Below are 15,786 nucleotides of genomic sequence, written 5' to 3'. Positions count from 1 at the left end.
CCTCTCATTAGAGAGGTAACTCTGAAAATAGCAGCAAGGAAATCCTGAAACTTGGAACAGTATTCTATGGCTTTAAAAAAGGTTTGAGAACCATAATTAATGAGTAATTAATCATTTTATTAATAATGTATTTTAATTTTTTTAAAAAAAGGTCTGTAGTACTCTCAAATGTCAAAGATCCTTATGGTTATAGGCTCAAGGTTTATAAACCCTTGCAAGAGTAGATGTTTTGGGGGGTGGCAATCTAACTGCTTAACAATAATAGAAGAAAATGAATATTATATAGGACTATTTTAGTGAACTTTGATTATATCGTTTACTTCTAAATTAACCTCTAATCAAAAAATTATCCCCCCTCCAACCTGAGTAGAGCATTATGGACTTTCCTACCTTAGATTATATTCTGTGTAAGATTGTGGATGGGGTCTGATCCTCACTGAGCAAAAAGTTAATTCAGCTTTTGAGACTGAATTTTTAAATAATGATTTTATTTATTTATTTATTTTTACCTTTTTATTTTCGAGATATATGCAGAAGATAGTTTTTGCCATTTACCCTTGCAAAACCTTGTATTCCAAATTGTTCTCCCTCCCTATCCCCTATCTCCTGCCCTAGACAGCAAGTACTCCTATATATATATATATATATATATATGAATATTAAACATATTCAATTCTTTTCTGCATATTTCCACATTTGTCATATTGCACAAGAAAAATCAGATCAAAAAGGGGAAAAAAAGCAAACAACAACAAAAAAGGTGAAAATACTTTGTTGTGATCCACACTCAGTCTCTACAGTGCTCTTTCTGGGTACAGAATGGTTCTGGGTACAGAATGTATCACAAATCTCTTGGAATTGAACTGAATCACCTCATTGTTGAAAAGAGCTAAGTCAGTCAGAATTTATCATTACTTAGTCTTGTTGCTGTGTACAATGTTCTGGTTCTGCTCATTTCACTTAGTATTAGTTCATGTAAGTCTCTCCAGACCTCTCTAAAATCATCCTGCTGATAATTTCTTATAAAACAAGAATATTCTGTAACATTCATGTACCATAACTTATTCGCCATTCTCCATCTGATGGGCATCCACTCAGTTTCCAGTTCCTTCCCACTAAAAAAAGTGGTTGCTACACACATTTTTGCCCATAAGGGGCCTTTTTTTCTTCTTTATCTCTTTGGAATACAGACCCAGTACAGACACTGCTGGATCAAATGGTATGTATAGTTTGATAGCCCTTTGGGCATAGTTCCAAATGGTATAGCAATTTAAAAAAAAAACAAAAGGAATTCAAGGAATTAGAATGGTAGGGAAAAAAAACCCAAAAACTGTCCCTCTTTGCAGATGATATGATGGTCTACTTTCAATGGTCCTCAAAGTTCTTAAATAGGGGGCCAGTTCACTGTCCCTCAGACTGTTGGAGGGCCGGACTATAGTTAAAAACAAAAACTCACACTCTGTCGCTGCCCCTCAGACCATTTGCCATAACCCAGCAGGCCACATAAATGTCCTCAGCTGGCCCGTGGGCAGTAGTTTGAAAACCCTTGACTTAGATAATCCTCAAGAACCAATTGAAAAACTAATTGAAATAATTAACTTCTTCAGAATTGCAGAATATAAAATAAACCCAAGAAATTATTATCTTTTTTGTATGTTGCCAACAAAATGCAGTAGGAAAAGAAAGAAAAGAAAATTCCATTTAAAATAACTGTAGACAAAATAAAGTTTTTGGAAGTTCTGTCTGTTTATATAAACTCAAGAACACAACTTCACAAAACACTTTTCACACAAATAAAACAGGCTCTAAGTACTTGGAAAAACATTAATTGCTCATGTTTTGGCCCAGGCCACATAACAAAAATAACAGGTCTGCCTAGATTAATATTAAATGCCATAGCAATCAAATTTCCAAAAAAAAAAAAATCTTATAAAACACACACACAAAAAAATAAAATTCATCTAGAAGAACATAAAGTTAAGACTATCAAGGGAGTCAGTGAAAAAAAGGTGATAGAAGGTACATTAGTCATATCAGATTTCTGTTTACAAAGCAATAATCATTAAAACAATTTGGTATTGGCTAAGAAATAAACTGTATCAATGGAATAGATTAAATACACAGTAATAAATGATCATAGTAATCCATTATTTGACAAACTCAAAAGATACAAGATTTTTGGACAAAAATCACTATTTGACAAAAGTTTCCAGGAAAGCTGTTTGGCAGAAACTAGTTCAAAACCAGCATCTCACATTGTACACCAAAATGAAGTCAAATTACATACATCATTTGGACATAAAAAATAATAACATAAACAAATTAGAGGAATGTGGAATATTTTATCTGCCAGGCCTTTGGATAAGAGAAAAATTTATGACCAGACAAAGAGAGAAAGCATTATGAGATCTAAAATGGATACTTTTGATTACCTCAAATTAAAATTAAACCTATACAGTTAAAATTAGGAGGGGACCAGGAAATAGGGGAAAATCTTTTCTAGTAATTTTATTTGATAAAGGCTTCATTTATCAAATATATAAATAATTGCGTCAAGTGTACAAGAATGCAAGTCATCCCCTGGTTGATAAATGGTTTAAAAGATATGTTTTCAGAAGAAAAAATGGGGAGCCAAGATGGCGGAGAAGAAACACACGACTCAGTGAACGTCCTCACTCCCTCACAACCAATTAGATAAATTAAGTCTCAAAATTAGCTCAGGACTGATAGATACCACAAGGACTGGAAGCACGACTTACCAGCTGAAGAGAATCTGGAGTTTCAACAGGAAAGGTCAGTTCTCAGGGGAGGAATAAGAAAGACCAGCACAGACGGTGGGGTAGGGGCACACTGCGCCCATTGCGCTGGGAAGGGCTCTGGGATCAGAGAAGCCACTGAGGTAAAGGAATCTGGCACAGGCTGTGAGCTCTTCTCTGCTAATTATTTAGCAGTTCAGAAGAGAAAGCCAAAATATTTTAAAACTCAGATTAGATTTTCCCCGATCCTGGGGGGTGACTCAGCAGAGACTAGGCACCAGGGGGTGTGGCCTCAGCTACCTCCTGAGAATAGTTAAGAGACTGACAAGTGGGTGGATACGGCCCAAGGCAACACACACTGCCTAGCTTAGCTGGAGGGAGTGGAACTCAGCTCCAGGAAGTCCCAGAGAAGCGGAACCTTTGAACTAGGGACCGCGGTTTCTGGCAGACACTTCCAGTTTGAGCACAGGGGCTTCTCACGTCACCTGCTGCAGACATCCACTCCCCACCCGGACACATAGGCTGGGCTTCCTGCAGTCTTCACTATTCTACGCCCTCGAAGCACAGTAGTGCTAATCACCTCTGAGGCACTTCCAGGGAGGGGGTGGGGAACTCTCTCCCAGAGCTCTCTCTTAGCTCCGGCGCAGGGGCCGCTGCATCCATCCGGTCTGGGAGGAAGCTGGTAAAGAAGTAAATAATTTCCTACCCCAGGGACAGACCCCAAAACATTTTTTAAGTATGAGCAAAAAAGCTAGAAAAACTATAGATTCCTTCTATACAGAGAAAGAGCGGGTATCCAACCCCGAGGAAGTTAACAGCAAAGATTCGGAAGATAACAACCTAAAGGGGAACGATTCCTGCCCCCCATCACATAACTCTCTCCTAGAAGAAGCTCTTAAAAAATTGAGGGAGATCGAAGAAAAATGGGGAAAAGAAAGGGAAGTTATGATAGAGAATAACAACGTCCTGAAATTGGAGTTGGAAAAAATAAAGAATTCACAGGACATGCAGGGAAACAAAATTAGTGAATTAGAAAAGGTTAAAAAAACACAGGAAAGTAGGATTTCTGAATTGGAAAAGATAAAAAAGTCTCAAGAAAATAGAATTTCTGAATTGGAAAAAGAAAATAATTCTCAAAAGAAAAAAATTAGGGAAATGGAAAAAAATTCAATAGAGCAAAATAATTCATTTAAAAACGAAATTGGGCATTTACAAAAAGAACTAAAAACTGTGAAAGAAGAAAATAACTCCTTAAAAGTCAGGATGGAACAAATAGAAATGAATGATTCACAGAGAACCCAAGAATCAGTCAAACAAAACAAAAAAAATGAGAAGCTGGAGAACAACGTCAAATACTTACTGGGAAAATCTATAGACCTGGAAAATAGATCTAGGAGAGATAATCTGCGGATCATTGGACTTCCAGAAAACTATGACCAAAAAAAGAGCCTAGATTCTATTTTACAGGAAATTATCAAAGAGAACTGTCCAGAGATAATAGAAACAGAAGGGAAAGTAGATGTGGAAAGAATTCATCGAACTCCTTCTGAAATAGACCCTAAAAAAAGAACACCACGGAATATTGTGGCTAAGCTGCAGAATTACCACACAAAGGAGAAAATCCTGCAAGCAGCTAGAAAAAAACAATTTAAATACCAAGGTGCCACAATAAGGGTCACCCAAGATCTGGCTGCCTCCACATTAAAAGATAGAAGGGCCTGGAACCTGATATTCCGTAAGGCAAAAGATCAAGGACTGCAACCAAGAATGAACTACCCAGCTAAGTTTAGCATCTTTTTCCATGGAAGAAGATGGTCATTCAATGAAACAGAGGAATTCTATATGTTTCTAAGAAAAAAACCAGACCTAAACAAAAAATTTGATCTACATCCACAAGACTGAAGAGAAACAGAAAAAGGTACACAGAACCCTTGAGAACTGTAACTCTGTTGTGGGTATATAAAAAATACTCAAGGATAATTTGATTTTACTGATATAAAAGAAAAAAAGGGGGGTGTAGTAAAGGGAAGGAGGTCGGTTCAGAAAAAGGGGAAGGAGTGATAAAAAGAGGGAAACTACATCCCAGGAAGAGACATAGAAAATACACCATATCTGAGGGAACTTAGTGAGGGGGAGAATCATTGTGTGAATCTTACTCTCATCAGAAGAGGCTCAAAGAGTAAATAATTAACATATTTGTTTTTCAGAGAATTTTCTCTCACCTCATTAAAAGGGGGGAGAGGAAAAGGGAAAAGGAAAAGGAGAATAAGTGAAGGGACTTGGAGGGAGGGGGGAGGGATCCTAAAAAAAAAAGAGGGAGGGTTGCGCGTCACAAGGGGGGTCTGTAAATTAAATATCGGGGAAGGGGATCAGGGGGGTCAAGGGAAAAAAGCATAATCTGGGGATAATACGATGGCAGGAAATACAGAATTAGTAATTTTAACTGTAAATGTAAATGGGATGAACGATCCCATCAAACGGAGACGGATAGTAGATTGGATCAAAAAGCAGAACCCTACAATATGTTGCCTACAGGAAACACACTTAAAGCAGGGAGATACATACAGAGTAAAGGTAAAAGGTTGGAACAGAGCCTATTATGCTTCAGGTAAAGCCAAAAAAGCAGGGGTAGCTATCCTTATCTCAGATCAAGCAAAAGCAGAAGTAGATCTCGTTAAAAAGGATAAGGAAGGAAACTATATCCTGCTGAAAGGTAGCATAAATAATGAAGCCATATCAATACTAAACATATATGCACCAAGTGGTATAGCATCTAACTTTCTAAAGGAAAAGTTAAGAGAACTGCAAGAAGAAATAGACAGTAAAACTATAATAGTGGGAGATCTCAACCTTGCACTCTCAGATTTAGACAAATCAAACCACAAAACAAACAAGAAAGAAATTAAAAAAGTAAATAGAACATTAGAAAAACTAGGTATGATAGACCTTTGGAGAAAACTGAATGGCAATAGGAAGGAATATACTTTCTTCTCAGCAGTTCATGGATCCTATACAAAAATTGACCATATACTAGGACATAAAGATCTCAAAATTAAATGTAGGAAGGCAGAAATAATAAATGCCTTCTTCTCAGATCACATTGCAATAAAAGCTACATTCAGTAAAAAGTTAGGGGTAAATAGACCAAAAAGTAATTGGAAACTGAATAATCTCATCTTAAAGAATGACTGGGTGAAAGAGCAAATTATAGAAACAATTAACAATTTCACCCAAGATAATGATAATGATGAGACATCATATCAAAATCTTTGGGATGCAGCTAAAGCGGTAATAAGGGGAAATTTTATATCTTTAGAGGCTTATTTGAAGAAAATTGAGAAAGAGAAGATTAACGAATTGGGCTTGCAACTTAAAAAGCTAGAAAAAGACCAAATTATAAACCCCCAACCAAAAATTAAACTCGAAATACAAAAATTAAAAGGAGAAATCAATAAAATTGAAAGTAAAAAAACTATTGAATTAATAAATAAAACCAAGAGTTGGTTTTATGAAAAAGCCAATAAAATAGATAAACCTTTGGTAAATTTGATCAAAAAAAAGAAAGAGGAAAATTAAATTGATAGTCTTACAAATGAAAAGGGGGATCTTTCCACCAATGAAGAGGAAATTAGAGAAATAATAAGGAGTTACTTTGCCCAACTTTATGCCAATAAATTTGATAACTTAAGTGAAAATGGATGACTTCCTCCAAAAATATAGGCTCCCTAGATTAACAGAGGAGGAGATAAATTGCTTAAATAGTCCCATTTCAGAAAAAGAAATAGAACAAGCTATTAATCAACTCCCCAGGAAAAAATCCCCAGGGCCAGATGGATTCACATGTGAATTCTACCAAACATTTAAAGAACAATTAGCCCCAATGTTATATAAATTATTTGAAAAAATAGGGGATGAAGGAGTCCTACCAAATTCCTTTTATGACACAGACATGGTACTGATACCTAAACCTGGTAGATCGAAAACTGAGAAAGAAAATTATAGACCAATCTCCTTAATGAATATTGATGCTAAAATCTTAAATAAGATATTAGCAAAAAGACTTCAGAAAATCATCTCCAAGATAATACACTATGATCAAGTAGGATTTATTCCAGGAATGCAGGGCTGGTTTAATATTAGGAAAACTATTAATATAATTGACCATATTAATAATCAAATTAATAAGAACCATATGATCATCTCAATAGATGCAGAAAAAGCATTTGACAAAATCCAACATCCATTCCTACTAAAAACTCTTGAGAGTATAGGAATAAATGGATTATTCCTTAGAATAATCAGGTGTATATATTTAAGACCGTCAGTAAGCATAATATGCAATAGAAATAAACTGCAACCTTTCCCAGTAAGATCAGGAGTGAAACAAGGTTGCCCACTATCACCATTACTATTCAATATAGTACTAGAAACGCTAGCCTCGGCAATAAGAGCCGAGAAAGAGATTCAAGGAATTAGAGTAGGAAATGAGGAAATTAAACTATCACTTTTTGCAGATGACATGATGGTATACTTAGAGAACCCCAAAGACTCTGCTAAAAAGCTATTAGAAATAATTCAAAATTTCAGCAAAGTGGCAGGATACAAAATAAATCCACATAAATCCTCGGCATTTTTATATATCACTAACAAAATGCAACAGCAAGAGATACAAAGAGAAATTCCATTCCAAACAAATGTTGAGAGTATAAAACATTTGGGAATCCATCTACCAAAGAAAAGTCAAGAATTATATGAGAAAAATTACAAAACACTTGCCACAAAAATAAAATCAGATTTAAATAATTGGAAAGACATTCAGTGCTCTTGGATAGGCCGAGCGAATATAATAAAGATGACAATACTCCCCAAACTAATCTATTTATTTAGTGCTATACCAATCAGACTCCCAAGAAACTATTTTAATGACCTAGAAAAAATAACAACAAAATTCATATGGAAGAATAAAAGGTCAAGAATTGCAAGGGAACTAATGAAAAAAAACTCAGAGGAAGGTGGTCTAAGTGTACCTGATCTAAAGCTATATTATATAGCAGCAGTCACCAAAACCATTTGGTATTGGCTAAGAAATAGACCGGTAGATCAGTGGAACAGATTAGATACAAAGGACAAAAAAGGGTACATCTATAGCAATCTAATCTTTGACAAACCCAAAGATTCCAACATTAGGGATAAAAATACATTATTCGGAAAAAACTGTTGGGAAAACTGGAAATTAGTATGGCAGAAATTAGATATGGATCCACACTTAACACCATATACCAAGATAAGATCAAAATGGGTCCATGATTTAGGCATAAAGAGGGAGATAATAAATAGATTAGAGGAACAGAGGATAATCTACCTCTCAGACTTGTGGAGGAGGAAGGAATTTGTGACCAGAGGAGAACTAGAGATCATTATTGATCACAAAATAGAAGATTTTGATTACATCAAACTAAAAAGTTTCTGTACAAATAATACTAATGCAAACAAGATTAGAAGGGAAGTAACAAATTGGGAAAATATTTTTAAAAACAAAGGTTCTGACAAAGGTCTCATTTCCAAAATATATAGAGAACTGACCATAATTTATAAGAAACCGAACCATTCTCCAATTGATAAATGGTCAAAGGATATGAACAGACAATTCTCAGAGGAAGAAATTGAAACTATATCCACTCACATGAAAGAGTGTTCCAAATCACTATTGATCAGAGAAATGCAAATTAAGACCACTCTGAGATACCACTACACACCTGTCAGATTGGCTAAGATGACAGGAACAAATAATGACAAATGTTGGAGGGGATGTGGGGAAATTGGGACACTAATACATTGCTGGTGGAGTTGTGAAAGAATCCAGCCATTCTGGAGAGCAATCTGGAATTATGCCCAAAAAGTTATCAAACTGTGCATACCCTTTGACCCAGCAGCGCTACTACTGGGATTATATCCCAAAGAAATACTAAAGAGCGGAAAGAGACATATATGTGCCAAAATGTTTGTGGCAGCTCTTTTTGTTGTAGCTAGAAACTGGAAGATGAATGGATGTCCATCAGTTGGAGAATGGTTGGGTAAATTGTGGTATATGAAAGTTATGGAATATTATTGCTCGGTAAGAAATGACCAGCAGGAGGAATACAGAGAGGGTTGGAGAGACTTAAATCAACTGATGCTGAGTGAAATGAGCAGAACCAGAAGATCACTGTATACTTCAACAACAATACTGTATGAGGATGTATTCTGATGGAAGTGGAAATCTTCAACATAAAGAAGATCCAACTCACTTCCAGTTGATCAATGATGGACAGAGGTAGATACACCCAGAGAAGAAACACTGGGAGGGGAATGTAAATTGTTAGCACTAATATCTGTCTGCCCAGGTAGCATGTACCTTCGGATTCTAATGTTTATTGTGCAACAAGAAAATGATATTCGCACACATGTATTGTACCTAGATTATATTGTAACACATGTAAAATGTATGGTATTGCCTGTCGTCGGGGGGAGGGAATAGAGGGAGGGGGGGTAATTTGGAAAAATGAATACAAGGGATAATATTATAAAATATATATATATATAATAATAAAAAAAAAAAGAAGAAAAAATGGAAAGCTGCTGTCTGTGAACATGTGGAAAAATAACTCTAAATCACTATCAATTAGAGAAATTAAAATTAAAGCAGCTCCAAGATTTCTTGAAAAGTATTGGGATCTCTATTTATTGGGGTTTCTGCACCACATCAGTAGACACTCTAGGATCTTTTATTCAAAAAGTTAATCAACAGACCTTTGTTTGTAGGATATCACTTTGGCATTGAGAGGAGGAGAGATTAACAAAGAGGCTTTGCAAAAGTTTAGACAAAAAGTGAGGAAGGACCTGAACTGTAGTAGTAGCTATGTGAATATTAACAAAGTCATGCAATACTGATAGAATCTAAAATATAATTAAAAGACTTAGCTGCTGAATATATGGCAGAGTGAGGAGTCGGGGGCCTCTTTAAGGTTATAAATCTAGGATTCCTTAGAAAGGATGTTGAGTTCATGACAATTTGCCTCCAATATCATATTGCATTTTTCTACAAGCCTCATCCCCAACCATCGGGAAGTGATGCATTCCACTTTTTGATGAACTTTCTCACAAGTGGTCATATCTTTCCTATCTCAGTAACCTAACCACTATATGTCATCACGTATTGCAAAGGGACAGGTACAGAAGATGAGTCTTTTTTAAGAGAGAAGGTCATATTGAACAGTAGATTGTGAACAAACAATAATATATGATGTTGCTGTCAATTTAGGTTGTAAAGAGCTTTAAAAACCAAACAGATATTATGGTCAGAACTCTTGTACTTAAAACAAGGATTCTTTCAAGGTGCTCACTCAGTGGTGTTAAAGTCCAAAATCTTTATTGTCTCCTTTCAAAATCTTGTCTTCTTGCCTGGGGCTTCAGCTAGCTTTCTGGAGGTCCTTCAGGAGTCTTGGTTTCAGTGGAGAAGTGCAGGAGTCCAGGCCAGCTACCACGAGGCTGATGAAGATGGAATGAATCTGAGTCCAAGGGCTTGTGCTTCAGCTTCCAGCCATCACAAAAGTGGAGGAGGGAATGAATCTGTCTCTCAGTCTCTGCTGGCTGTTAAAAACTCTAGTATAATTATATTATCAAAGGTGTGAATCTTGTGGAACTGAATTAAGTACTAAGTACATGTACTGAATTAGAGAACTATTAATTACCATGCTAAACTATATAATTATTCACTGAGTGAGCACCTTGTAAGAATGTGCTGAAAGGAAGGCTGCTCCAAGACCTCTAGAAAACCACCAAGAATATTACAAACAGAGGAGTTTTGTTTTTTAGCTAGTAGGGATCCACTGGCTTATATTGAGTAGAAGAGTGACATGGTCCAATCTGTGCTTAAGGAAAACCATTTTGGCAACTTTGTGGGAAAGGATTAGTTTTAGAGAGATGTAAGGGAGAGGGGGGGACCATTTAGGAAGCTATTGCACTATCTGGGGGAGAAATAGTGAAGGCCTGAGTGTAGTGGTAGCTGCATGAGTAGAAAGAAAGAATCAGATGAGAAAGGCTTGGAAGTAGAAATGGTAATATTTAGCAATTGATTGTATATATGAGATGAAGAAAAGTAAGTTATTCAGAATGATATTCAGGTTGCTAACTTCAGAAACTGGAAGAATGGTTACCTTTAACAGAATTAGAGAAATTTGAAGAAGGAATGCTTTGGGGGGAAGAAATAATTAGTTCGTTTTTGGATCTATAAAATTTAAAATGTCTCATGGACATCCACTTTGAAATTATTCAATAGATAAAGGATAAACTAGGCCTGAAGCACAAAGGAGAGACTGGAACTAGACAGATTTGTGACCCATCCATGTAGAATTGATATGCTTACCAAGAAAGAGAAAAAAGAATAGTGCCCTGGGCAAGTATTCTTTGGGAAACACAATACTAATAAGTCAGCAAAAGAGACCTAGAAGGATAATGAACCATTTATCACACATAACCTACAGCAGAAAAATGGGAGGAATGATAGTTCCGAAAACTAAATGTATCTGGCAAATAGCATATACAGTATTCAAAATCTATATGCCTTTACCCTTAAAAGAAGGGATGTAGCCTCATTTCCTATTGCTTATTTGGTTACAAACTTGGCCAGTATAACTAAACATTGTTCATCTTATGATGTAGAATTTTTTTTTCTTTCTGTTTACATTGTTTTACACACACACACACACACACACACACACACACACACACAGCATTTATATTTACTTCATTTTACACCTATTCACTTAGATCTTTCTAGTTCTTCATGGCCATTCTTTATTATGTCACAGTAATATTTCATTACATTCATATGCCATGATTTGTTTAGCAGTTCTTGTTGATGGACACACAGCTCCTTGTGTCCATCTATAAATATATTGTTGTATATAAGATCTTTCTTCCTTTGATAATAGTGTAGTTCCTTGCACTACCTACACTATCAGTAGAGGACTCTCTATCAGTGGTCCTCAAACTTTTTAAATAGGGGGCCAGTTCCCTGTCCCTCAGACTGTTGGAGGGCCGGACTATAGTAAAAACAAAAGGTCACACTCTGTCTCCACCCTCCAGCCTATTTGCCATAAGGGGATAGGGGAGCAATAAACGCCCTCAGCTGCCTGCATGTGGCCTGCAGGCCTTAGTTTGAGAATCTCTACTCTAGAGCAATGGATTGAGGAATTTGGGACAGCAAGTGCTTAACTGTGAGTGACCCACATCTTGTGACTCCATTATGGAGTCTCTTTAATTATGGATCTAGTCCAAATTCTATCAAGTGAGAAAAGTTTATTCCATTATAGGAATTGTGGGGGAAAATCTTATTGTATTGTTTGAATCTAAACATGTATGGTTGTGAAACTAGACTCTGCCTGATACTTAGAAACCCTTTACTAAGAACCTAGATTGTTCTGATCTGAAACTTAGTCATGTTAAGGATAAATGAAAGGAGCTTTCTCACAATTGTACATAAAACTAACTCATATCTTAGTTGAAAACTGGCTTTGTATTAATCAGATATTGTTTCCTTGTTTCTTTGATTGTTTACAGACAGTTGGGAGAAGTCAGACACCTCTTTTTCTTATTTTAGGGAATTTGTTCACTCTCCCCCTCCCAATTTGTAAAGTTTCTAATTTTTCCTCCAATTAGAAATCATAGAAATCATTGTTTTAGATATTTTCATATCTCCCCCTCTATTTAGAGACTAGCCCTAGACAGAAGAAGGGACCTAATCCCAATTTGTTAGATAAGTGGGGATTCATTGCTTACAAAATCAAAGTATTCAAAAGATTGAACTTTTGTTTTCTCAGTCGTTTCATCTTTCACCAATTATGAGGTGTCAATACTTTAATCATTTTCTTAGCACAATTCTAGATATCTAGAATGTTAAGCTTCATTACTCCACCATTAATGCATCACTGTGCCTATCTTTCTATTGTCTTTTCAGAACTGTCTGTTCTCAACATTTTCTGGGTATAACTTGGAACCTTGTGATGTTTTAGATGTGCATGTTTCTTATTATTGGTAATTTGGAGCAGTCTTTCATATAACTGCCCTACCCTTGCAGTTAACTCATGAATAGTGTTTGTTAATATCCTTTGGCCAGTTATGAATTAGGGGAATTACTTTTGCCCTTAACTCCTTATCTATTAACTCTGTGGTTCCTAGATAGCAGACTTTTCAGAGACAGAAATTAAAAGTTTTTTTTTTTCTCCAATTGAAAGATTCCCTTGTTTGTTATTGCCAATTTCATTACATACATTGTTTTTTGACATATACTGACCCTCATTCATACAATTTTATTTTACTTAACCTTGTTCATTTTTTACAGTTAGAGGACTTATATCAAATCCCCCATGGTTCCCTTCTCTCCCACTTTCCCCACTGAGAATGTTGCTTCATATTTTACTGTACAAATTGAGGTTCTTCATTGAGTATACTCTCTTCTTTCCTCTAACTTATTTCACAGATGCCTTCTGCCACTTCTACCAGTATCTTTTCCTCTACCCATCTCACATAAAGAGGTGGCCCTTTTTGCCAATGCAAACGCCTCTACATGTATAAATGTTCCCATTCTTTTTTTTTTTTTTTTTTTCAGCAGAGTGTCTTTTCTGACATTCTTGCTCTGTTGCTCTCTCTTCCAGATCTATTATCCCATGTTACTCCTTCCTTTTGTGGCTAAGCTCCCTTGAGAAGATTGTCCACAATAGATGCCTCCATTTTCTTTCCTCTCTTTTCTTTTCTTAACTTCGAACAGTCTAGCTTCTGACTTTGTCATTCAACTATTGCTTTTTCCAAAGTTACTAATCTTTTACTTATCAAATCTAATGGCTTTTTCTCAATCCCTATCATTTTATCCTCACAACAATCCTGAGACATGGGTACTATTATTATCTCTGTTTAACAAATGAGGAAACTGAGGCAAAGAGACTTGCCCAGGGAAAGGGAACCATGAGTACAATGTTTGAGGCTTTACTTAAACTTCTTGATTTAAACCCAGCCCTCTATCTATCATGCCTCCTGGCTGTCCCCATTGACACTGATCAGTTATCTGCTTCCCCTTTCCCTCTAATGTCTTCTCTCCCAGTTTTTGAGACAGTATTCTCTCCTCCTTTTCCACTTATCTTTCTGTCTACTTACTCAGTCTCCACTGCTAGATCTTCATCTAGTTTACTCCTTCTATCCAAGAGAGCTCCCATGGGTCCCTCTCTTGGGTCTCTTCTCCCTCTATATCATGTCCCTTGGTGATCTCATCTGCTTTCATGGATTCCCGTTATGATCTCTGTACTAATAATTTTTACATCTTCTTATTTGACCCTAACCTTTCTGACTAGAGAGTCTTTCATGTCTAACTGCTTATTGAATATCTCAAATTAGATATATCAGTGTATATTTCATTGTCTTCCTCTCAAACCCTCCTTCCATCCCTCCCTAATTTCACAAGCACCACCATCCCTCCATTCATTCAGGCTTGAAAGCAATTACTCTTCATTCAGCTACCCATGTACAATATGTGGCTGAGACATGTTGATTTGACCTTCATATCATCTCTCAGAATCCTCTGATCTTCCCCTGTCCTGGTGCAGGGCATCATTACTTCATTCCTGGATTCTTGTGAATGTTGTAGACAAGATTTTTGTTTGGATATCAGCCTAGGTCAGTAGCTTCTCAAGTCCTATCAAATATTTAAATTCTGTGATTCTTTGATTTGGGGAGAGCAAATACAAAGAGTATTCTTACTTGATAACACATTAGAGATATTTTATTATAGAAGCAATAATAGTACTTATATAGCACTTGAAAATTTCAAAAGCACTTTGTTACCTTATTTTATCCTCCAGCCATCTAGCTGAATTGAAAGTTTTTTGTTTTGTTTTTGCTAAAAGCAAATCACTTGTAATTTCATTGTACTTAGGATAATAAATCAGGAAAAAGATATTTCTGAGATTCTAAAGTAGCCTATCTGTAAGAATAACATAGAAACATAACTAATTTGGAATGTTTCTGACTTTTGCAACTTGTTTATTCTCAGACCTGATACATTTTTAGGCGGTTTGTTTTATTCTCTGCTGTTTATGGAAATAATTTAATTTTATCATCCTATCAGTTCAGTCAATATTTTTTTTTAATGTGTTACATCACATATTTTACTTACCCTTAAAATGAGTGTGTTTTTGTTTTTGAATTTAAGTGTCTCCCATTTTGGTTTCATTCCTAAAGGTTGTGAAGATGAGAAAAGAAGTGAAGAGGACTCGAGTTTTGGTTATTCGTAGACTTACCAGGCATCTCGCCAAACTGAAGTCAAAAAAGTTAGTCATTTTATTAATAATTATGTACCATCTAGTCACAAATCAAGAATTGTGTTTATCCATTGTTTATACTATTTGGGAGGAGGGTACTGTAGACTGTCCATAAGAATTTCAGCAGCTAAATTCTATAGGGAAAATAATTGTTAAGAGTGTTTTGTGAACCTATTCTCTTGGGTTTGAGACCAAATGAATAATTTCTTTGTGAATTCTTCTAGTTACAATTTTCCTTTAAGTGACTATAACTACTATGTCCCCTATGGAAAAAAAATAAAACCTTTTCTCCCCCTAGCTAAATATTTGTAAATTGTTTTTCTTGAAAGTTATTTCTCTGTCAATAAAAAGTTATACTTTAAAAAAAAAGTTATTTCCTTTTATAACAAGTAATTTTGATATTGTAGTTTTTTGAAGTTCAGATATTCTGAATCAGTCATTTACTTTGAATAATATAATTATCTTCAACTATTGTGGGATAATATTTCTTGGAAATTAGCACTGAACATTGAACCTATGGGAAATGGGTTAGATTTCTATTACTGCCAAAAACGGTTATCTTTTGCTACAGATTGCTGAAAATACACTTTTCTGTATACAATTCTTTATAACAAACCATGAATTTTGATAATATGTATTTTGTCCAACACAGTAACCATGAAATAACTCTAACTCATAAA

At 35.6% G+C, this 15,786-nt stretch overlaps 1 protein-coding gene across 1 annotated transcript in view; it reads left to right on the top strand.

Annotated features, from left to right (window-relative positions):
- The window catches only part of SRFBP1 (serum response factor binding protein 1), a 106,098-nt gene that overhangs the window by 29,246 nt on the left and 61,066 nt on the right, over positions 1-15,786 (top strand). Inside the window, exon 2 of the mRNA XM_074281520.1 lies at positions 15,027-15,115. Coding sequence (XP_074137621.1) covers positions 15,027-15,115 — 89 coding nt within the window. The remainder of the gene's footprint in view (positions 1-15,026; positions 15,116-15,786) is intronic.

The sequence above is a fragment of the Sminthopsis crassicaudata genome, chromosome 1 (assembly GCF_048593235.1).
Source record: "Sminthopsis crassicaudata isolate SCR6 chromosome 1, ASM4859323v1, whole genome shotgun sequence".
Classification (NCBI taxonomy): domain Eukaryota; kingdom Metazoa; phylum Chordata; class Mammalia; order Dasyuromorphia; family Dasyuridae; genus Sminthopsis; species Sminthopsis crassicaudata.
Note: the sequence above shows the minus strand (reverse complement) of the source record. Positions and strands in the feature narration are given on the sequence as shown.